General features: G+C 49.5%; 9 protein-coding genes across 9 annotated transcripts; 6 read left to right on the forward strand and 3 right to left on the reverse strand.

Annotated features, from left to right (window-relative positions):
- Positions 1–1452: 1452 nt before the first annotated feature.
- ATNIH1004_004402 (putative Ras guanyl-nucleotide exchange factor RasGEF) lies at positions 1453–4840 on the forward strand (the record flags this gene model as incomplete). The annotated part of the gene is made up of 7 exons (XM_033569072.1): positions 1453–1719; positions 1797–2118; positions 2178–2363; positions 2740–4040; positions 4106–4207; positions 4273–4701; positions 4757–4840. The coding sequence occupies 7 exons, from the start codon at positions 1453–1455 to the stop codon at positions 4838–4840; spliced, it is 2691 nt and encodes an 896-aa protein (XP_033427878.1).
- Positions 4841–5171: 331 nt separating this feature from the next.
- On the forward strand, positions 5172–5531 carry ATNIH1004_004403 (LYR motif-containing protein; the record flags this gene model as incomplete). Its single annotated transcript, XM_033569073.1, has 1 exon — positions 5172–5531. The coding sequence occupies one exon, from the start codon at positions 5172–5174 to the stop codon at positions 5529–5531; it is 360 nt and encodes a 119-aa protein (XP_033427879.1).
- A 385-nt stretch (positions 5532–5916) lies between these two features.
- NCS6 (putative PP-loop ATPase superfamily protein) lies at positions 5917–7125 on the reverse strand (the record flags this gene model as incomplete). The annotated part of the gene is made up of 1 exon (XM_033569074.1): positions 5917–7125. One exon carries the CDS (start codon positions 7123–7125, stop codon positions 5917–5919), a length of 1209 nt encoding a protein of 402 aa, XP_033427880.1.
- Positions 7126–7374: 249 nt separating this feature from the next.
- erg2 (C-8 sterol isomerase ERG2) lies at positions 7375–8194 on the reverse strand (the record flags this gene model as incomplete). The annotated part of the gene is made up of 3 exons (XM_033569075.1): positions 7375–7712; positions 7819–7845; positions 7912–8194. 3 exons carry the CDS (start codon positions 8192–8194, stop codon positions 7375–7377), a joined length of 648 nt encoding a protein of 215 aa, XP_033427881.1.
- A 615-nt stretch (positions 8195–8809) lies between these two features.
- xgeA (putative endoglucanase) lies at positions 8810–9544 on the forward strand (the record flags this gene model as incomplete). Its single annotated transcript, XM_033569076.1, has 1 exon — positions 8810–9544. The coding sequence occupies one exon, from the start codon at positions 8810–8812 to the stop codon at positions 9542–9544; it is 735 nt and encodes a 244-aa protein (XP_033427882.1).
- A 911-nt stretch (positions 9545–10455) lies between these two features.
- ATNIH1004_004407 (cyclin family protein) lies at positions 10456–11667 on the forward strand (the record flags this gene model as incomplete). The annotated part of the gene is made up of 1 exon (XM_033569077.1): positions 10456–11667. The coding sequence occupies one exon, from the start codon at positions 10456–10458 to the stop codon at positions 11665–11667; it is 1212 nt and encodes a 403-aa protein (XP_033427883.1).
- Positions 11668–17009: 5342 nt separating this feature from the next.
- On the forward strand, positions 17010–17472 carry ATNIH1004_004408 (uncharacterized protein; the record flags this gene model as incomplete). The annotated part of the gene is made up of 2 exons (XM_033569078.1): positions 17010–17086; positions 17202–17472. The coding sequence occupies 2 exons, from the start codon at positions 17010–17012 to the stop codon at positions 17470–17472; spliced, it is 348 nt and encodes a 115-aa protein (XP_033427884.1).
- A 401-nt stretch (positions 17473–17873) lies between these two features.
- ATNIH1004_004409 (uncharacterized protein) lies at positions 17874–18239 on the forward strand (the record flags this gene model as incomplete). The annotated part of the gene is made up of 1 exon (XM_033569079.1): positions 17874–18239. The coding sequence occupies one exon, from the start codon at positions 17874–17876 to the stop codon at positions 18237–18239; it is 366 nt and encodes a 121-aa protein (XP_033427885.1).
- A 2175-nt stretch (positions 18240–20414) lies between these two features.
- ATNIH1004_004410 (putative protein kinase) lies at positions 20415–23123 on the reverse strand (the record flags this gene model as incomplete). Its single annotated transcript, XM_033569080.1, has 1 exon — positions 20415–23123. One exon carries the CDS (start codon positions 23121–23123, stop codon positions 20415–20417), a length of 2709 nt encoding a protein of 902 aa, XP_033427886.1.
- Between the last annotated feature and the right edge of the window lie 737 nt (positions 23124–23860).

Below are 23860 nucleotides of genomic sequence, written 5' to 3' on the forward strand. Positions count from 1 at the left end.
CTCCGTGTGGATGGTTCAACCGTAAATATCACTCACGGCGCATCAGATCGGAGATGGATATGCTGATCATAGGTCGCGGGATCAGAACTGCAAAGGAATGGGGAATCCGGATGTACAGTACCTAGGAGAAGGCAGTTCCTTTTTCTGATTGGGAAAGAGACTCGATTCGGGGAGAAGTTTGAGTCTCCCAATGCAACGCGTTTCGTATCACGGATTGGTTCTGGTTCCATCCATTCGCTCATTCGGATATCCATAACCATCCCATCGTTGGGATGATTTGGTCCTCGGGGTGAGACTTTTATTTTTATTTTTATTATTTTTGGGGTTTTTGTCGTTTCCCTATTTATTTGATTTATGTAACAGACCTTCCTGTTGACTATCTCCGGGGATCTCCTTCTCCCATTCTCACTTGACAGGAACTTTTCTTTCCCATCGAACCAACGAGATGCTCACCAGCAACTAACAGTCAATATTATTCTGTTCGGTATTAACGAACGGGGGACACGGAGTCACTAGTTGTGCGCCTCCACGCGGTGTGAAGATCTTGACCGCGCACAAGTAAACAAATTGATTAATTTTTGGCTGGAAGATATTGCATCGTTGCCTTTTGATCGGGCTGATATTCTTACTGATACTCATATACTGTTGTTCTAGTTTATTTCTTACCCTTGATATTTCTTTATTGTTTTGATTCTCATTTCCTGGATTGGATTCCTCCTCGAACTACTGGGTGTCCTGGCAGTGGGTGCGTCTGAAAAAGGGAAAAAAAAAAAAAAAGGAAAGAAAGAAAGAAAAAGAGAGAGAAAGAGAGAAAGACATAAAGAGAAAGAAAACAGAGAGCCATCATTAGCTGAATTGGGAGAAAGCCGACAGCTGGACTGGGGATTCTTTATTATTGTGGAGAAGCCTGGTTCATGCGGTGGACTCGCCAGCCCTCTCCCGTCCATTCCAATCAAAATCCTCAAGTGAGATCTTGCCGTCTTACAGCCAACTCGTCCTGCTGCTCCATCAATGACTACTTGATAATCGTCCTCCTTCTCCTATACGTCGTTGTGATTCGATCTCTCGTAAGATTCGTCCAACTCTGCATCGTGCAGAATTTCCCCGAGGGCTAATTTTGGTGCCGTTTGTGTCCTGACAGTTTTACACTCGGCCTTTTTCTATTCGAGCTATAATCTGCCGTCCTAAAAAAGAAAAAAAAAAGAATAGCAGAATCAATCAATCACTGACGGTTAAACCCAGAAACGCTCCAAGCAAACATTCCCCTCGACTTTTTCTCTATTCCTTTTCTCTTCGGATTCGGTCGCGAGCGACAATGGATGAGCTGGCGTGTGCGCCTCACTTACTCATGTAGCAGTTGGACCTTGCGCTGTCGCACCTTGTTTGCTCTGTCGGACTATTTCCCTTTGCACCGCCGCATCGTGCATTGACTACCACAAGCACCACTTTACCATGATCTCTTATCTCCCTAGAAGAGAACGGGCTTCTAGTGATAGAGCTCAGGCTCAGACCCAGGTTCACGCAACGTCGGTTCCACAACGACCGGGTCTGCAGAGCAGAACTTTCTCCGCGCCGGCGGGGGGTCTCTACAAAATTGATACGTCCCAAACGGCCGCGATGGATGTCGGCAGTAAGGTGAGGACCACGGTGATCGAAGAAGAAGCGATCTTGTCCTCGCCGGGGAGGAATGGGGTGTCATCTCCACGGGTCGGTGATGAGGTATGGCCCAATTCTTCTGTCCGGGACCCAGATTGACCCGGGAAGTTCACCGGATCTGACCATAATATGCTGTGCAGCCACTCCAGAAGCCGACCTTCCCTCACGTTACCATTGCCGTAGTCGGTCGAGACCATGCCGGTAAAACAACCTTCATCCAAAGCGCCCTTGATATGAAATATCCCCTTTCCTCTCGAGCCACGACCAAGAAAATGTCACTGGACGGGACTGTGTATCTCGTTCGCTTGCTGGAGATAGGCGCGAAGGAGATCTCTGTCGAGGAAAATGGCGTCGTGAACTGGCCCCGGTTGGGCAATGAATCAGCTCCCACCATCGATGGAGCTCTGGTTATCCACGACGTGACTGAACCTGCGGGCCTCCCCGATCTAAATGGGATTTTAGGTGGGTGCTTATTCTACTTCCTCTACTAGGGCGCCATTACTGATGAATTCATTGACTAGACGCCTTAACGACATCCTCATTTCCGTTTGTATTGGTTGCTAGTAAATGTGACATTCAAAGCCCGGATGGGCCTTCCGAGCCGGTGTTGGATAATTATGAGATCCACAGGACTTCGCCTGAATCGCCGCGATCGCAAAAGATGTGTATTGCCCTGGTTTTGCGGTCTGTGATTAGCAATAAATATGGTAAGTGTTATAGAATTGCAGCGACCTTCACCTTCTCCCCTGTGACCCCCTATGTTATTCCCCCGCCCCGGCCCCTTTCATCTGCCTAGCAAAATACTGGGGGAAAATAAGGGCAGCTGCCGCTTACTCGACTTGGAATACGGAGCGCCGCGTTTCAGACTTTGAAACTTCCGAGTCGCAACGACAATGGCCAAATCGCTGGAGATGGTCCACCATATCCGCGCTAGTTGACCGCGGCTGGAACCTAGCGTTTGCGTACCATCTGGTTGTTCCGCCGATCAGCAGGGTGGCAGTAGTAAGACTACATACATAAATTTTCGATCATCTCGCAGAACTAGGGTCTGGCTTGGATACTAATTGTCCCTCTCTTCTCTAGACCTCATTGACTATTCCACCAACCCCTCCCAGGACTGGCATCATTCTCGTGCCAACTCGGAGAATCCTTCAACTGTGTTTTCTGGAGCCGCGGGCGGCCCAATCACTAGTCCCTTCGATTCAGGAGTCGATGGATACGGGGTAGACCGTCCGCCCGCCGACCAGACAATCTCGCCGATCCTGGCGTCGAATGTGCAGCCCTCACGATATGCCCGGAGCAATTCGCATCCGGTGCGACCGCAGACCCCACCTTCCGGGGCTCGACTGAACCCGCGCAGACCGTCGATCGCAGGTGAGTCGTCGCCGAGCAAAGATCGCAATCGGCAACATCGTCTGCATACCGCTTGGCGAAATAGTGGCGGATCCGATGCTTTTGACAACTTTCTCGATATGGAAGAGGACGTGGATGGGCGTCGGAGCGCGCCATCAAGCCCGGGAAGCAAGGACAAGCCTCCTAGCGAGGGGTCTTCGAATGAGATCGGTTGCACGTTCGACGAGCTTGTGGATCGCCTTGTTGCGCAGCCCATGTCGAAACAGGACTCCAAATTTGCATCCACCTTTCTCTGCCTCTATCGCAAGTTTGCTGCACCGTCCACCCTGCTGAATGCACTAATCAATCGATTCGAACGGAACGAGAAGCACATCGACGACCAGCTGACACGTATTGCCGATCAGTTGAGACTACTCAATGTCATGGCCGTGTGGGTGTCGGAATACCCAGGCGACCTTGTTTATCCCAAGACCCGAAAGCATATCACCGATTTCGTAGCCACATTAGAAAAGAGCCATTTCTACATGTTCGCCGCCAAGGAAGTTGGGTCCTATCTCGAAGTTAATGCGGAGGATGACGATGTGGGATGGCCTTTCAGAGACGGCGATGTGGAGGGATTCGATGGGCAAGAAACCGTCCTCAACAACTCCAGTCGCAATTCGCCGTCCATGTTCCTGGGTGGGCCGTGGAATGGCGACGACGAAGAGGACGAAGAAGAAGAGGAGGATCCTATATACAACATGAGCGCGTTGGACCTCAGTGAGGGCGCGCCAGACCCATCCACCCGGTTACCGGGGAGCTCATCGACGGTAGATAAGCCGGGTACAATTTCCAGCCAATCGTTCACATTTTTGAACCTGGACTCTGCACAGCGAGAAGCACAGAACTTGGAGCTTACCGCCCGCGTCCCGCTCACTAAGGTCCAATGGCGACAGGTAATGGAGATCCCGGACGAAGACTTCGCGAGAGAGTTGACGCGGATTGACTGGATCATGTTCAACTCATTCCGACCGCGGGATCTCGTGCGTCATGTCAGCATCTCGGGTCCCGACAAGGATAAGATCCAGAGCTTGCAGCACGTTAACCGAATATCAAGCAATTCAATCACCTGGCTTTTTTCGTCGCCAGTTTCATTCTCTTCCGAGATAAGCCGAAGCACCGGGCCAAGGCGATGGAGAAGTTCATGAACATAGCACTGGTGGGTTCTGGAAACGTACACCTGAATCAATAGTGCCGGTCCCGCTGATAACTTGAATTATATAGAAACTACGACGACTCAACAACTACAACTCCCTCGGGGCGGTGATTGCCGGGATCAACGGCACCCCGGTACATCGACTGGCGCAGACACGTGAGCTGGTTCCCGTCCAAACGCAGAAGGATTTCATGAGGCTGGTCATCCTCATGAGCACGCAAAAGAGCCACTTCGCGTACCGACTGGCATGGGACAACTCGTTCTCGGAGCGAATCCCGTTCCTACCTCTCCACCGACGGGATCTGGTCTCAGCTGAAGAAGGCAACCGAACCTTTGTGGGAGACAGCAAGACTCGCATCAACTGGCGGAAGTTCGAAGTGATGGGGGAGGTTATTCTGGGGATCCAGCGCAGCCAGACGACCCCGTACTCGCACATGCACCGCTACGAGGAGGCCGCGCGTTTGATCCTCGATATTAAGCTGACCGGAGACGACGAGGTAGGTCCACTCTCGCGGACTTCCATGATGTGTGCGATGACACTAACGGGGACAGGACTTATATGCGCGCAGCACGCACGTTGAGCCCTCCGCGGGCGGTGATACCGGACGGAAGAAATTTGGCTGGCTACGGTCGTAAGATTAGTAGATAGGGTGGGGCTAAAGAGGGAGGATACACCCATGACACGATTCTATGAGATACAGGGACACTTGTACTGATGAGTTTCTTATGAGTGATGATCGTGCGGTTATGATGTACATATATGCATTGTTTAATAGTGTCTACGGTATAGCCGAGTATAAATCACGTGATACTCCACGGCATCAGAGCCTTAGAATCCTTGAACCTCATAACGAAACGAACTATCAAAACCACAGAAAGAAAAACATCAATATAGAACAAGACCAAAACCATCTGCTCATCCATCCGGAACAAATAAATAGCAAAAGAAGGAAAAAGAAAAAAAAATATGACCAAAACCAACACCCTCACCACCTACCGCTCCCTCCTTCGCGAACTACCACGTCGCTCGCTCTCCTCGCCGACACCACTTCACCAGCGAATCCGGGCACTGTATCGACAACCGGTGGAAGCAACAGTACCGCAAAAGATGAAGATGGTTGAGGAGGAGCTCTCGCGACGACTGCAAGAGGCGGAACAGATGGCGCTCTATGCGCGGTCGCAACGCCAGTATGTCGCTCTCCTCGAACGGTATAATCCCGGCATGTCATTAGATGAACAGGAGAAGATCCGGTTGACGGCAAGACGAGTGGGGTTGGATATACCGGCTGAGGTTGAGGATGCTAATAAAAAGACGAATACGGAGTGAATATGAACCTACCTTATGGTATGATGAATGATAGATTGGTTGATTTTTGATCTTTGGAGGAAGGGGGGTAGGGTAGGAGGGGAGGGGGGTGTGTATTATATGGAGTTGGTTGTTTTTGAGAATTTATATTGTATTTATCTCTCTGTGTACCTATGTATTCTATGCATCTTATAGACGCTGGCTGGTAACGCGGGCTTCTTTTGTCTTCCGTCGTCCTGTATTTGTCTTCTTCTGTGAAGATGTGGACGAAGCTGAGGTGTACTTGTTACCAGCTCAACCTCCGGATGTTGAACGGCGAGTACGCCCAACCGACCTGATACAGTTAATCAGGTCAGGTCAAGTTAGATCAGTATTTCCATGTTTGAGAGCATACGGTTCTGATAGCTCAACCTAATTCGACCCTCTCCATCTGTCTCATCAACGTCGAACTGCTCTCTTCCTCCTCCAATCCCACCTCGATCATCGTCTTGGGTCGATTCCGATTCAACCCTTCCAGCAGGGCACATGCCTTGCACACTTTCTGACTGGAGATGTATCCACACCGCTCACAGTTGCCCATGGTCTGCGTCTTGATCATCTTGTGCGCCCTACTCGGCTTCTTGGCCGGAAGCTTGATCTCCATTTCGCGTGACTCCGCCGTCTCGTCCTGCGCCAACTTCTTCTCCATTTCAGCCATCTCGCCGCCACGCGTCCGGCCGTTCTGGCTTCCACACCCTCCGGCAGACTCCTCGCCTGCTGCTGCGGTCTGCGCACTCTTCTTGATTTCATGCGGGACCAGATCTGCCATATCCTCCCCACTCTTCACAATATCCAGAATGGAACTGGGCCGGATTTTCTCAAGGTCCTTGATGAGCGTGCGCGCACTGCCCCGGAACGCCTCAGGCGAGTAGATACACTCGGTACTGAAGTAATCCAGCTGTTTGTGGTGGGCGTACAGCACGATCTCCTTCTCGTAGGCGTACTTCAACGGCTTACTGCGCTTGATGTCCGACGCCGCTGACCCCGTCACGATGCTTGTACCCCGCGACAGCCGCGGCAGGTCCCCGCGAAGCAGATTCATCATGACCGTCTCCGCGACGTCGTCGGCATTATGGCCCGTCACGACGTGGCGAATGCCCAAGCGCTCGGCGCCGCGGTCGAGTGCCTGCCGTCGAAACACTCCACAGTAGGTACAGTTGCCCTTCTTGCCCACCTGCGCTACCACCTGGTCCATCGTCCAGCCGTATAGTTCCCCGTACCCGACGATCTCCAACGGCATGTCGTATTGCCGTGCATTGCGTTTCACCGTCTCCAGGCTGTCGTCGCGGTAGCCTTTGATGCCCTCGTCGATTGAGAGCAAACATAGCTGCAGGCCATAATCGTAGCGTTCGTTCAGCGTCTTGAGCACTGACGCCAGCACCGTGCTGTCTTTGCCGCCGCTGGCACCAATGGCGACCCGTTCGCCGTGGTGGAACAGCCCTGTGCTGGTGATTGTCTCATGCACTTCCGACTCGAAAACGTGGAGGAAGCAAGTTCGGCAGAGTTTTTGGCGATTCTTGGGTCGGATGATGACCGCCCGGGCTGTTTTACAGAGGAAGCAGGCTGAGGGCGCCATTTTTCTATTCTTGACGTGGTTATCGCTTGCCTCTAAAAGATCATTGATGGGAGAAAATGGGCGATAATGGATGCTTAGTCAGAGTGGGTAGTTTGCATCGTTTGTGTCTGAAGAAGTATAATTTTTCTTTTAATAAATAGAAAATTATAAGAACTATAATTATTAGAATAATATTTATTCCATAATACATATCCACCCATTTTAGCCAAACCGTCTAACCTACAGGTAGATCACATCTATCCGAATCCATTACAACTTGCCCTTCAGCAGATTGGAGATCATCTCACGGGCAGTGATGCGCGTCGTCGCCCACAGGGTCGGGAAGTCCAAGGTGCTTGTGAAGGTATCGGCGTATCCAAAGAATAGCATAGGAGGGATCCAGCCACGGGCATATTCCAGCGCGAAGCATGACGTTTCCATCTTGTACTGCTTGACTTCGCCGCGGCGGAGGTGATGCACGGTACCAGGGGGGTAGACTTCGGGCTCAAAGGATCCAGGGACGTAGGCGAGCTGAGTTCCGTGCAGAATGTTGAAGTAGTCATCAGCGGTATGACGACCAGTATGACCTTCGGTGCCGATGGCGGTGCCTAGCATTACCGAGGGGTTAGCGGTTGAGAACAGGGAGATCGGGGGCAGTAACAAGGGAGGTTGTCGATGTCAGAAATACCCTGACGGTGCATCGAAAAAACTCACCAAAGATGATCAGGTACTCCGTGATACCTGGAGGGAGGTTTGTTAGCGGCCATAACTGGGGGGTGGCAAAAGGGAAAAGGGATTGAAACTCACTGGCATGAATGATGTACATGGCGCCCATGGCACCTCCCGCGTTGTTAAAGACCCATTCCTCGTCCTTGTTGACGTGAACCGACGAAACCTTCAGCTCCAACTCCGCCACAATGTAGTCGACGACGGCACGAGTGTTGTCGCCATGCGTAGCAATGGCACGCTTGGACAGGTCGTGCAGGTGGTTGGGTTCAAAGATATAGAATTGCTCCAGGCGGGCGTCCAGATAGTTGTACACACCGACCAGAAGGGCCAGCAGGGCGATCAAGAAGGTAAAGGTACGCATGATGGAGGATTAAGACGAGAGATAGAAGAGATGGAGGACGGAGAAAGTGAAGCTAAGGAAATTGCGGATGCGAGGAATCGCAGGGTATCGCGGGCGGTGGCATCTTGGCACTTCTCTACCCTATATTCTATATTCTATCCTCTATACTCTATAGTATCTATGCTCTATACTTATACTGTCTGTATAATCCATCTTCGAAACGGACCTACTCCATCTCATCGAAGAAATCTTCCACCAATACTCCGTATTCTCCGACGATTTTCCGAATCCACTGGAATTCATCCAATTTGGGATCTCCTCCAAGATGGCTGCTGTCTCAGGTTGAAGACTTGACTCCATTAGTCCACCATTCACGGACCCTTTGGTCCTATCCGGCTCATATTAAGCTCCCTGGCAGCATGCTCACTGGCGATAGTTCCTCTAGTCTGCAGATTAATTCAATGCGAGATAATTCCGGTGGACTGACGATGGGGAATCTGGAACTGCCGATACCCCTGCACACTGGGTATAAGAATGTGCTCGTCCGTCCGAACTGTGGAATCGAAATAACCTTCTCATCCATCTACTCCGTCCAATTGTACTTTCTTGTCCTGCGAAGAACCAAAACCAAAAAACATGAAATTCCTCGCCGCTCTCGCTTTGGGCTCTCCAGCCTTAGCTAGCACCCTCACTCGCCGGGACGATTTCTGCGGCCAGTGGGACACCATCAAGCAAGGTGACTTCATCCTGTACAATAACCTCTGGGGCAAGGACAACGCCGACATAGGGGGCAGGCAGTGTACGGGGTTGGACTCGGCCTCGGGCAACGAGATCGCCTGGCACACCGGCTGGACTTGGTCTGGGGGACAGGGTCAGGTCAAGAGTTTTGCCAACGTTGCGTACCAGTTCCCGGCCACGCAGCTAAGCAGCCTCAGCAAGATTCCGACCACTTTCAACTGGCAGTACACCTCGGGATCAGACATTGTGGCGGACATTGTCTACGACCTGTTCACGTCGTCCTCGGCGGACGGTGACGAGGAGTATGAGGTCATGATTTGGTTGGCAGCCCTGGGAGGAGCTGGCCCAATCTCGTCGACAGGCTCACCCATCGCCAGTCCCACGGTCGGCGAAACCACCTGGGACCTGTACAAGGGACCCAATGGGCAGATGATGGTTTTCAGCTTCGTAGCCCAATCCGCCATGGAAACCTTCTCAGCGGACCTAGTGGAATTCCTGACCTACCTGCAGGGGCACCAGGGCCTGTCCTCCAGCCAGTACCTGACCCATGTGCAGGCAGGCACCGAGCCCTTCTCTGGCAGCGACGCGATGATGAGCGTCTCCTCGTTCACTGTGTCGGTGTCGGCCGCATAGACGCCTGGATGGGGAAGCACGGTTTAGTTTTTTTTTTTTTTTTTTTTTTTGTTAAGGAGGAGAGGGAGGAAGCAACGATACGCGCCGGGTTTCAACTCCTGCGACGGGGTCGCAGGATGGGGAGAAAAGGGGAGAAGGATTGGCCATCACACTGTAGATAGACAGAGAGCGACCGAGAGCGAGCTGGGCATCTTGTGTGATCTAAATATAACAGCCCTGAGCACACTGAACAGGCGAGTAATCGCTATCTGCGAATGACGACAAATATAGAACGCGCCGGCGGTTCTGCATGGCGGGCGCTTAGCTGCAGGAACCTTCACAACGCGCGGAGAATCACTCAGGAGCAGACAGGGAGACCAACCTGGATCCCTCGAGTGCCAATCATGGGAGATCATCGTGAGGGTTGTAAAGGCCGGAATGCAGGCAGCGCGTCCACCCGCTTCGTCCTTGCATGGCCAGTCTCCAGCCATCGGTACTTATAGCCTCGCGCACTCCTCAGATGGCTCTTTGGGGGTCGTGTGAGCCATTGCTTTGGGTTTCTACTGTTGAAATTAACTTGGACTGATCTGGACTGATTTCTGGACTGATTTAAATATATTCTGTCCATCTCTCCTGCTCGTGGATGTTTTTCCGTGGTCCTCAAGTTGTCCCAATCTCATTTTTTGATCCATCAGGTTGACACGACAACCTCTGCATTCCTGTCTCTCTCTCTCGCCTTTTTTTTTTTCCTTTTTTGATTTTTACTTTTGCCATCTCTCCTGCTGGCAGGATTCTTCAACTTTACACTCTGACTGCATTGACATTCCTTTGCTTTTCGTTCTTAACTGACGACCAGCGCCCTTCTTATCCTCAGTTTCCTCCCTTCCTTCACGACAGCCACCACAAAGACCAACCATCATCCTTAATACAATATGGACCAAGTCCAGTCTCTTCAACGGGCGGCTCTGAACGAATTCATCCGCCAGCCAGTGTCGTGCGAGATGGTGAATCACCTGGCCTTGCAGTCCTCGCAGGTCATCCGCTGCGAGTCGCATGTGACCGTCCAGCAACAGCATCATCATCACCGTCAGTATCAGCATGGACAACCCACGCCTCCTAGTACGCCGCCTTTGGACAACTCGCTGCCACCGTTGCCCTCTGTCGAGGACTTTATTATCTCGTTGGTCATCCGCTCCCAGGTGCAGGTGCCCACCTTGATGACTACGCTGGTGTATCTGGCCCGCCTGCGCGAGCGTCTGCCTCCTGTCGCCAAAGGCATGCGCTGTACAGTGCATCGTATCTTCCTGGCATCATTGATCCTGGCGGCCAAGAACCTGAACGACTCCAGCCCTAAGAACAAGCATTGGGCACGCTACACCGCCGTCAAGGGCTATGATGACTTCGGATTCTCTCTGCCCGAGGTGAACTTGATGGAGCGCCAGCTGCTGTTCCTGCTGGACTGGGACCTCCGCGTCACTGAGGAGGACCTGCTACATCATCTCGAGCCCTTCCTGGCTCCCATCCGTCAGCGCTACCTGATGTTTCAGGAGCGCGAGGCTGACTGGCGTCAGCCGCGCGATTGGCGCCGTCTGCATGCGTCGGCCGAGATGCTGGCCTGTCGCCTGCGACGCCAGAAGCTGGAGGCTTACCTGGACGCTCGTCGCCGTCCCCAGCATGCACGTCTCCCGCCCAGCCCAGAGTCACTGTCGTCGCTCTCTTCGGCCTCGCCCACTTCTCAGGCCGACAACGACCGCTACTACCCCTACCCGCCACGACGCCGCCCGTTGTCGCGCTCGCCTCCGTCGCTGCAGGACGTCCCCATGCTGTCGCGCGCTGAGACCGTGCCGTCGTTGAGCTCGCGTTCATCCAGCGTGGCCCCGAGTTCACGCGGGGACACGCCCGCCAGCACGCACCAGTCTAGCTCCAGCACCAGCGCCAGTACCGACGGCGAGGACATCCAGGTGGTAGATGTCGCTCCGAGTCCGGGCCCCTATGGGCCACTGTCGGAAGTAAAAATGGAAGATGCACCACCGTCGAACAAGAAGCTTCGCGTGGCGGGCTATACCGGCAGTGGCGGGTTCGTAGCGCGATTCCTAGCATCGGCGACGGGGTCGTATATGGGAGGACGCATGCGACATGTTTAAATTGTCGGTTTTCTTTTCTCTTCCCACTTGTTTTTGATCCCCTCATCTTTGCATTGAGCTGGTCTCATAATATCATTTGTATACCCTCTGATCTATAATACACAAGCCCACCTACTCTATCTACGAAAAGCACTCTTTCTACACCTTTCTACATTGATTTCTTCTGTATCCGTTACATTCTATCTACAATACCCGTCTTGGTTCTATTTGTCTCTCGTTTGTCATCTGCACGGTCGGCGTTGCGTTCTGTAGGGTTGAATGGATGGCCGTGTAGACTATTATTTATGCTTTAACTTTATAAGGGTGTATGTATTAGGTCGGGATCTTAATATCTTGTCATTGAATATTATTGGATATGAATAAGGATCAGAGGAGTGTATGCATGTGGAGTACTAATGGATGTCGCGGTTGGGCACGGTCTGAATAGCCTTAGTTGATCACTAAGTAGTCTTGAGCTGTCCAAATACTATTTCTAATGCCCAAACTATGCACAGTACCTCATATCTAGCTCTAGCCTCTTGGAATATGCTCTGACTCGCATTATTTAGGATAGGCGAGTCCAGACTTTTTACCTCATCAGCAAGACACCTATAATCATGATTCAGGATTCTATAAGAACATGGTAAAAAATACTACATAGTATCTTCACTATGCGGTGTTATATTTCCTGCAAACTATGGAACTATTTGTATAATGCGAGTGATAAGTAGCTTCACCAGCCACAGCACTTGATATTGACGTATCACCCCGAAAGTTGCGATTACCGATGTACAAGCTCTGCAGTGAATTTGCATTTGGCAAATTCAACCTTTCGCTCGAGAATCCAACTTGTCACTATGCGGTTTAATAAGACGAATACATATAGCACTGTTATGTATATGAGTTGAATAAATGCAAAGGGGTTGTCATCGAATTCATTTGCAATGGCAGTAGAAGAGATGTTGATGCCGCAGTCAGATAATAATACTGATAGACGTAGCCAACCTTCTATATTTTGTGAGCCCTTGAAAGCTGAGAAGGTGATAGTCCTTATTTGTCATAACTATATCTGACGTTAGTCCGGAGCACATCACAATCTAGATGGCAAACTAGTAAGCGGGTTGTATATCTCACTAGAGCAGCCATCGCAGGGAATGGACGGGAAAGTGTCATTGTCAAGGACTTCACTCATGATAGTTAACGCAATGTGAAGTCTGTGAAAGTGAGGATAATGCCATCCAAGTCTCTCCTGGAAATACAAGCTGCGAATAGTACGTACATCCTTACTGTAATATAGTAAATGATAAGATAGTAAGCCTATCACAGCCTATCATACCCTCCCTGTCCTTATACTTCAGGCCTTCAAACAGGGCAAAGAGACCTTCATTTCCGAAGACCAAACACTACAGGAGGACTGTACACATCTAAGTAGAGTAGCTATAGTAGGTTTAGATGGGAATGGGCTCAAGCCGTTGCAAATAAGTCTCCCCGTCAAGTATTTCCCAACATATTGGTGGTAAGCAACTGTTGGTATGCGAATAGTGAACAAGACAGCGCAGTTCATGTCATATGCCTCTTTAGTGAATGCGATTTACTAGGCAGTTTCCTCTTTAGGCGATGGCTGAGTTGTGTTTTCCCAAACCTCTTCAGATTGTAATTTCTTCTCTTACAACCGCGAACATCGTTGTACCCGAACAGCGACAACAACAGCAGCGTCATCAACATCAACATCAACACCACCACCAACAAGAACAGCAAGAAGAAGAAGAAGAAGAAGAAGAATAAGAAACAAAAATGAATAACGAAATGGTACGTGCTCTGGCCCCCAACGCCCTGGCTAATGTAGGTGTAGGAGGGTGCAGAGGAAGTGGACGAGGCTGATTCGAAAGAGTAGTAATCTCCTTTCATCATATACATTATAGTTGTATACTAATATATGTATATATACGGACGGCGCCATCGTGATAAGTGGCGCAACTGCATCTTCCGTGGGCACTATGCCAGCCAGTGCAATAGTTGCATTGACTGCTGGAGCGCGGCTACACGATGCCACAGTACCAGTTTCGCCGTGGCATCGAAACCGCTGTAAGGAAGGCCCTCTTAGCCAAGCAAAACTAGAAGGCTCTTTCCACCTAACAGTAGGATAGGGGGTACCTGGATTCGGTTCTGAACCCCCGCGGAAGAGGAGGATCGAGGGCTCAATCAGGTCTTCAGCTTGTCGAAGCTGAACACCAAAATGTCGGTTGAAGACAGGGCGTAAATGCGATGATTTTGATTTGTTGGACTATAGACGCTTAGTATGTGAGTTGTATGAACCCGTAGGATATGTGGTAAGTGTAGCTCTTCTCATGTAGTCATGGTGTTATCACTAATATTGCCAACTTCATATATAGGATCGGAATAGCCGCTGTTATAATAGGGTTCATATGTTAGCCGGCCCTTCTTCCTACTTCTTTTTCTTCTTCTTCCTAAGTTTCGATTTCAACAAGAAGATTAAATTTTTTGACTACAGCTTTCACCGAGAAGGGTCTATCTTTCTAGTGATTAACTATTTCGAGTTCCAATGGCTCCTGTCAGTGTTTTCCAGAATTTTTCCTGTTTGTTGGGAATAGAACACAGGTGAAGCAAAGGCAAGATGCACAGTCACTACATGAATGTGAATATCTTAATCCTGATCTGGAGGTTATAAAAACAGGGATTTTACTGCATCTCAACTTTTCCCCCAATCCTCAGGTTCATCATATGTTCAACGTGACGGACCGCAATCTCGGGGACCACTAGGCTCGGCAAACAGCAGCAGCGGATAGATTTCCAGAGCTATCTGGCTGCTGCTCGAGGAGCTGCTACTGCAAATTTTGGGTTGTCTAATATATCCTTCCTACAGCCGAGAAAGTACTTGAAAGCTGACCCAGAGACAGCAGTCGAACTGGAGCTGGATACCGAGCCTAATGTTAGTAGCAAGCTCCTAAGTTGGCTACAGGCCGTCTATACAACAGATGCACGAGCCAGCACCACCTAGAGATCTACACGAATCCAATTGACCTCTACATTCGAGACCGAAGCCAAGCGAGTTGACTATGTCACATTGAAGGACGGTCAATTACAACATGACATAATTCACAAACTCACTTCCATCGTCGAATGTAAGTGAGGTGCCCTTCGATAATCCAGGAAGCATCGCAGATAGTGGCATGGGTCAAGGAATATCCAGATCCTAATCCAATGCAAGTTTATTGATTTTCGTGAAATTGTGCCTTGGCTAATATAATAAGACGGGTCTTGATTTCCCACACCCAATGCCAATCATTTAAAGCACGTCGCGGAAATTGTTCTTGCAATTGCTCTTTGCGCATGATGATCTATATTTCCAGGACTCTCCCCGTTGCATCACATTCTTGTACGAGGCACTCTATAAGGTTTCTCGAAAGGGCAGTCTGGAACTGCTGAATTCGGAGCACCTCACCCCCGATGTCCTGCTTCCTTATCGCATCTGATACAGCTTTTGGACCTCAAGGCTTCAGATGATTCAATTCTTGAGGCCAAACAACCGATCCTTTTCCTACCCCTCTCTTAGCCCACACTGGACGAACACCCAATCAACCCAGCAAGGTTCGCAGACCCTAGGTTGAGGTTTGGAATGCAGCTGAGCTTCTTCGATTATTCTCTTCCACGATCTATCGAGGGAAAATAGGGAATGAAATCCACCAGAAACACGCGTTCAGGGCGCAGCAGGTGGCTCAAAACTTTAACAGGTGGGCTACAAGTTTCTTTGGATTTTCTCGATGAGAAAATGGTGTTCCCTTTATTATTTCTTATATTCAGGATGTGGTCGGCTGGATAAATGTGAGATTCGTCTTGTCTTGTTTGCATCTTGACTCTATACTTATAGATGATCCTTCGGCAAACTACTAACTCTTATACCTCCAATGTAGCATCCCAACACTCTATTCCTGAGGAATGTTTCATCGGGTAATGGATTTCCGTTTCCAAAAGGCAGGCGTCGTGCTTGACTTTACGAGTGGACGGAGAGAGAGAATAAGAGAATAACACCCACAGCTATCCACATCTCATCCTAATAACCGTGCAGCACAATGCAGGCAGGGATGTCTCCATATTGCATGATGAGCTCTTGCCCCTTATCATGGCCATGGAAGCACATGCCTTTAACTTACGGTATCTGAGGATGAGGAAGAACAGTTCTGTGAAAAACTGAAGAGCCGTGGAGGTATCGTGAACCACTTCCGGCCGCGTTCGAACAAGGAAAAAGATTCTGTCTTGATGGTATCACTCCTAGGTCACGGAATGGTCTCATTTACCATGCGTGTGTTGATGGGGAGACTTGATAATGTAGAAAAGGGCACCGCACCCCGCGACCTCTTCAGGCGCTGGCTCTTGAGTGAGCTCAAGAAGGACCCGTCGGTTAGTGATAGCCTCTTCTGATGCTCTTTAATTTTCTTGCCGGAGCTAACCTATAATTAGCTAAACCCTAGTGAAAACTAATAGCTCGATGACTATAGTGTATACTAGCAGATAGCTACCTCCAGGTACCTACTGGTGTCCAGTGTGGTCGTGAAGATTCGAGGAGGATACAAAGAGGTATGCAAGGTTGCCTTGATATTAGTTTATGTATAACCTGTCAAAATAACAATAATAATAATAAATAAACTAATAAATAAGAATCGACTTGTATTCTCATGCAATTCAGTAAGGCTAGAAGGATTCCGCTCACGGGGCCCACGATACAAATGGAAGCGAGTCCCTGCACTGCCTCCTTTTCCACCGACATCCTCTTCTGATATTCGAGCACCAACATAAACCACAAATATCTCTGATCTGCCAGTTTCTTCATAATTCTGAGTCGAGAACGCTCCAATGGACGCCAGTAACCTTCCAGACTTTCAAATTCTGAGATTTGCAGCCCAGAACTGCCCCGAGACTGATGACATCGGCATACAATGTTCCTCGTCTTGGACGTATTGTGGCCCGCTTTTTGATCTTGAAAGTGCGCCCTCTTGTCATTCGCCTGATTTGAGTTATCCTGCACAAGAAAAATTATTGGAATGGATCCAGGCGACTTTGCACCACGGAGACACTATAAAATTCCTGCTCTTACTGAGAGAATTTCTTGTCTTTACTCGGACATTCTTAAGTATGAATGGGATCGAGCACTATTGGTTGACTGTTCGAGCAAGCAAGAAGACGAGAGACTATGACGTACCTCGGTGGCATACGGACGATTTTTTTTTTGGAATGGATCTGCCGAGTCGAACAGCTGGCTCTGAGGACAATTATGTGAGCAAAGCCCAGGAAAAGTCACTACTCTCCTCTCTGCTGGACCGGAATCAGCGCCGGTCTTCGAGACAATGTCAAGCATCACCACTCAGTACCCCCAGCAGCCAAGGAACAAACTGGAAGTTGGCGACGACTCTGGTGGGTCCTGGTACTTTATTCATCCCTTTGCAGCAAAATCGCAAGGCACGAGCTATCCAACGTGCTGTGAGGAAGGAAGTTCGGTCCTTTCCACAAAACAGAGACCACAGCTGCACGTCGCTCAGGTGCCTGGGATGTGCGACGGCGGCCGAAGATGTCCGCATGCGTCTAGCCCATCAGCTGAAGGGCTACGATACAGTGCAGACACAGCCTGGTGAATGTGTCTTCTTTCGCGTAGGATCAGACGATGGAGCCATCCACTCGGAGCCGAGAATGGACCGAGACGATCGGATATTTGTCAATGTTGTGCCTGGAACCGAGGAGGAGCTGCGGACGCTTCTTCAGAGATGGGGCATGGAGTTTCCTCGGGCATGGTGTCTGCCATCAGCTTTGTGAGAGAGTGTATATCGTACTTAATATCCTAGCCTCAGGCTATAGTAATTACTGGAATTGAATCTGGATAAAGGCAGAAATCCTTGGCAGGGAATTAGTCCGTCACTTGGGTACTGTAAAAATGCGAACGATCTGTCAGGCTGGTCACAAGGCTCTGAAGATTCCTTCTGAGGATTCTTCTTCAGGAAGCATGATTCTCCTATTTGTCTCTCCTTTCCCCTTTATCTTTAATTCGTCACTCATATTCTCTCACTAATGGCTATTCCCATACCGTACCTCAGGCTAGCAAATGGCGCAGAGATCGATGTTGAAATTAATCTCATTGAATGCACAGCAAGCTCTCCAGATCTTTACAGATGTGGTTGCCATCTTTCTAGAGAGCCCTTGACCGGTCAAGTCGTCGTATGGACCAGGCAGGATTGGAGTTTCGACGACTCGTGGTAGCCCTTCAAGCGGCTCAAGCCACAAAGGTGGTTGGCTGTCTTATGGATTGTAAAATATTGGCGTATTCGACGATCTGCCTGACCATCAGAGATGATAACATCGAGATGCATGCCGCAGAGCAGCCACCGCTTCTGTACCCGGGAAATCCAACAGCATCGACGGATCGTACCGTCTGTCTCAGCACTCCGAGTTCGACCGTCTCACCTCCAAAGCTTGACAGTCAATATCTCCGCGATTCTCCGGAGAACGTTCTACTCTGCAAAGATAATGGACGGGATGCCACGACAGTGCTCGGTGACCAAGGCATAGGCTCTGTGCCTTCATGATTATATCATACTTACTGAGAGGTACGAGTACAAGAATATTCAATGGAAGTCCAATCCATCAAGCACGTCGAGCCATGCCCACTCCTCTGAAAACCATACCAAAATCCGTAGCATTTCTAGAGACATATCCCCGTCTAGCAGAGCAGCAGTTTCAATCGCAGTCACGCCACGGGAAACATTGTTGCCAAATTTTTCATGTAGTCTGATTGCAGACATATTCCCTAGTACTGTACATCAGTTTAAATTTTGCTTGGACCAAGAGCAATAATTTGGATATGCCCGTTTGAGGGGTCCATTTGCCGGTGTATCAACACGGTGCTATACCAAATACTCGAGCATATTGCTGTGATCGCTCGGTAGCAGAAGATGAATGTGGATGTTCTCCTGAGTCCAGCCTTATCTAACGTCCCAGAATTTACCGTCGTATGAGACGGTGGCTGCAATGTCGGCAAGATATCACCTGAGTTAACACAGCGGCTATTAATTTGTCAACATCGATTATAGCAAGCTATCTAAATAGCATAAAGCTATACTAATCTAAGGTGCATCCGGGTACGTTCTTTCTAATTTTATTTACCAGGTCCCTGAAATTGATCTTGAGCTCCAGTAGGATCTCAGGCCCCAAGAGCAGAGGAGGATGTAGGCGAAGATGAAGTTGAATAACATGCGGGGCGTGATTTTGGGATGGGATTGGAAGTGGTGTGAGGCTGCTTATGGCGAAAAGTAGATTTCTCACTGCATTTTATATTTGATCTACTCTTATCTAAATTGAACTGACTTATTTTGTTCGATGCTTCGGTTTTGTTCAAACGATACAGATCCTGCTATAATTAGTGGTGCGGGGATAGCTTATCTCCGTCGTCTATATCTGGTGGGAGCGTTGGAAATGACGTTATGGATTTTATCTCCAGACATACAAAACTACTAGTATCGCTAACTCTGGAGTAGATAATACCCGGGTTGTGAAACAAAGAAACCGAGTATGCTGTACATCACGTGACAGGAAATAAGCGCCGAGAAATGGATGGGATGGGATGGGATGGAATAGATGGAACTGGTGCAGTATCTCTGGATGAGGCAAGGTGATTGGGAGGAGCGTATGGACTGAGGGAATCGACTGAGGAACAAGAGTGCGGGCCGAACCACGTTGTACCCACTACGGAGACTACAGTAACTATTCCGTAATTAAAGTTAAATTTATCTAATTATTTCTGCTGACTTAGCAAGGAGCCCCAAAAAGAGCAAGGCAAAAAAAGCAAGGCAAAAAAAGCAGGGTACAATTACTATTATTCTTACGTATGATCATGCTTACTTACGGTAGCCCGGTGCAAGTCAGCACTTAATAAAATTGTTCCTGCCCTCAAAAGGAGTGCTGAAGCTGATGGTTTGGTTGTCTCTGCGCTAGTAGAGATAAAACCACTTGACCATATAAAAAGGTACAAGACGACTGATCTTTGATCAGTCGCATCTTTAGTATGTTACAGGTTCAGCCTGTGACAATTACCTTTGCCTTTTTAACTGCCTGCTGTTCGTTTGACTTCGTCCTGCTCTTCCCATTAATATCTTTACTGCATTAACTGTTCTTTGACCATCAATAAACAATTTTTTACATGTAAGAGGCCTTCCCTTCGCCCGCTGTACGACACATATCTTCTTGCAACACTTAGCTCGTCCAACTGTTACCAAATGCTAGCCCTGCATTAGCCAGTTTAGAAAACCTGGGGCATATGCAGCCCGGCCTTCGAACTCACTCTGAGTCAGCCATAGCTTGGCGAGGCTTGCCCAAGGGGGGTGCTAGACTGTTATAGAATCGTAGGGTGCATCCCTCTGTGGCATTCTAGACGGCTTCTCTTGCGCCTTGCTGAGTACTTAAGTTTGTCCTTCTGGGTAAGTTGTTAGCTGCATTTCTTCTTGAAGCCCGAAGGAACTTGCACCGAAAATTGCAGGAAAAGGAATTTCATAACTAACTGTAACCTAATGTGAGTTAATGGCCTGGTGATAGTAGATTATCTAAATCCTGATACACCTACGCCCTGATTCAGCCCTCAACTGCTGAGAAAGGGAATACATAGCTGCCAGAGGACAAGACACCCCCACGAAACACTGATATGGGATTCATAAATACTCCTTTATTGATAGCGGGTTCATAGTATACTACATCAATTTGGAATAAAGCTAGGTTTTGTCCTCTCTTCTTGCTGCTACCGCTGCCTCCAAGCCAGCCCTTACCTCGACGTACACAGCCCTTGGTACCGGCTGACATATGTGGCCCGGCACAGGCCAGACTGGTATAGGCCAGACCGGGTGTGTAAGATTAATATCTGCGCCGGCATCGACGAGCAATTGGACGATCTCAGAATGACCCATCTCCATTGCTATCTGTACAACCCTTCCGCAGGAGAAGTTGGCTGGTATTGTCAAGTCTCTGTTTTCATATCCACAGTGGTGTCGTGCGCAGCGGCGATCGCCTAGATCGTGGTACGCGATATTGGCATTAGCACCGTGTTCAAGTAGCAACGCGACCAGATCCTCGTTGCCTAGTCTGGCAGCCCGGACGAGAGGAGGCGTAAAGTCCTCCGCTTCTAGCTCTCTCAAAAGGTTAGAGTCGTAGTCCCAAAGGAATGGATGAGGCGGAAGAGGCCGATCTGATTCTTTAAAGTCGCAGTGGACGCCGTGTGCAAGCAGGGTGTTGGCAGTCGCGGCGTCCTGCTGCTCCACAGCGAGAGCAAGGGCTCTGGTGCAGGAAACACGGTCGGTTTTCTGCACAAGAATCTCAACCAGCCTGTGGTACCTTTTTTCCGCTGCCTTAAGCAGAGCCGGTCCTTTTCTTGGGGAGATGGTAAAGTTCGCGTCAGCGCCGTTATCTAGGAATAGATTGACGAGATCGAGCCTTTCGTGCACCACGGCCCATTCTAGTGGTGTAACGGGTATTATGTCCGGAGTATTCGGTATAATCTCTATGCCGTGGGGCGTCTGGTCGTAGTCAAGAATCCAGACGTTCAGATTTGTACCGTATCCTAGGATTTGAGAGAACACATGCTTGCTGTACCCGGCTTCTAATGCAGCCGCAAGAGCTTCCTCTTTCTGGCGCTCACTAGGATGTTCAGCCGCCGGTGGGAATATTCTGTCCCGGACTGTAACTTTGGGCTTGGCCGTAACCCTTTCGTCAGTGAAACGATTCTTGAAATGAAATTCTTGAGTTGTCGGCTCCCACGTTAACTCCCATTTGTCATCATCCCTGGGGTCTAATGAAGCCTTCTTGTCTATGACGTTACTTTTGTCATTGACCGAGCCTATTGGTAGCCACAAAGGAAACTCAGTGGTGCCTATTTGCTCGTACACCTCGCCTTGAAATTCTCGTTGCTCTCTTTCCGCGCGTTCGATGGGCTGGTATGTATAAGGTTCACGCCAGAAGACCGCTGCGGCGTCGTGGGGCTTGAAGGGAGTTGTATATTTCCGCTGGAGGCATTCTTGCCACTTCAAATCGTGGAAGAACGGGTGGGCTTTTACTTCGGCAGCTCCATTTACACCTAAGCGTTGTAGGGGGTTTTTGTCGAGGAGCTTGGTTAAAACGTCCCTCGCGGTTGATGGCAGGCTCTCGGGGAGCTGCAGGTCTTGGTTAATAATCTTGTGCCGGCGCTCGTCGCCGTCCTTGTGGTAAAAAGGGGGTATGCCCGTTAACATCTCATAGAGAACTATCCCCAAAGCCCACCAATCCACTGCCCGGGAAGCCTCTCGGTTGTCAAGAAGGACCTCGGGTGCTGGATACTTGGGCGTGCCGGGTAAAATGCGATGTCTGTCCCCGTCTCCCATCTCCCCCAGTTCCAATCCAAAAAGCCCAGGCTTGCATAGACTGACATGGCCAGAGGAATCTAAAAGAATGTTCTCTGGCTCCAGAGAAATAAGAATGATATGTTTGTTATGCAGGTATTCCAGTGTGGAAACCAGCTCCGCAGCGTAAAATCTAGCCTTGTTAACATCAAACCGCCGCTCTCTTTGCAAATGGTCAAAAAGGTATCCACCGCTAGCCAGTGGTGAAAGGAGTTTCAGCGTCCCCCGGGACGACTTGAAAGCGAATTTGAGCGGTGCGATGAAAGGGTGTTGGATCGCAGAGCGGAGGCTAAGTCTGGGTGCCATGTTAATATCAATATCAGCCTCAGATCCAGGAGCAACAACGTCGTGGACAGTGCGAATGTCAATAACCTTCATGCCGTAGCTTCGACCCGTGTCTTTCTTTTCAACGTAAACGAGATCAAGATCACCAGAACTGCGCGCACCGCGGACGCTCCACACTGCCCGCGTCTCCAAGGGACATGCCTCCTTCTCCGTGTAGGAAACCTCAAGTTCCACTCTCCCTGTGCCATTCTGGATGTCTACCCTTTGCTCACCCGAAGTTTCCAGGAACGGGTTCAATCTGATCAGTCCAAGGGGTACAACTTGGTTTTCGTATCCTCCCAACGACGACGTCGTCGCATTAGACTTGCTGTCCCTGACGAATAGGGATACTGTCAACTTGGAAGACGGAGACGCAGAGACCTCAAACTTAAATGGCCGGTGCCATGCGGCCCATGAAACCGCTCCCTTAGTGGCGTGGACGGCCATCGCTTCTGTAGACACCTGGAACCCTTCATATTCTCCGATCGCGTACAGCCGCCATCGCTCGCACACTTCCGGGTCAGCGAAAGTATTCTTCGGAACAGGCGCTTCTGAATCGTCCAGGTCTAGATCGTCTGGTAGGCTCAGGCGATAAGCGGAGCCGAGCTTAACAGTCAGGATTCCAGGCCTGGGAGGACTGGGTGGCTGTAATGGAATAACCCCAGACTCGGATTGTGTCCGGTCACCCGTACCACCATTGTTTTCACTTTTGTTGAGGGTCTCGGGCATTGAGTCTTGTGTTATTCTATTCTGGATGGAGTTGTAGAGGGGGCTAACAATGTAAAGAACTAAGAGTGGGGTTGATATATACGTATCACACCCCGGGATATTTCGCAAAAGCAATAGCCCTAAACTAATAACAATCCCACATCAAGCGGGACTATGAGGGCAGCTGCAGGCTACCTCACACTAAGTAATCGTGGCAATGGGCACCTTATGTAGTTAGTGTCCATTCTGGACCCCGTTATGGAGATTGACATGGTACTGAAGAGTCTCAATAATGTTAAGCTTAGGTCCAAACGAACTGTATGAGACTTACCCGGCTAACTGGGGCTTTGACATCCTTTTTGTCCTGCGGAGTTTACTCACAACTCCATTTCTGAAGATAATTGGAGTCGAGTTGGTAAGAATACATGAAGATCAAAGACAAAGTCCGATAATAGCAGAAAACTTACCGGGATAATTATACACTTCTCCACGGACTCCTCGACCAAACGAGACCACATAAGAGTCCTCTAGTCCCCATTCGATGTGCCGCACTTGTAAGAGATCAGAAAATGACCCTGAGATTAATCGCACTCCAATTTTTATGCACGTTCTGGAGTTATTCTTGGATAGCATTGTAGATGTGGCACATCTCGCAATGGCTCAGTGTCCATCTCTGATTCCCATTAATCGATGAGAAGATATGGCTAGCTCCGACAGATAGATACAAGAAGTACAACATTGTCATCTCCAAATGATCG

Source organism: Aspergillus tanneri (genome assembly GCF_003426965.1).
Source record: "Aspergillus tanneri strain NIH1004 chromosome Unknown AapTan_3_pilon_pilon_pilon, whole genome shotgun sequence".
NCBI classification, from domain to species: domain Eukaryota; kingdom Fungi; phylum Ascomycota; class Eurotiomycetes; order Eurotiales; family Aspergillaceae; genus Aspergillus; species Aspergillus tanneri.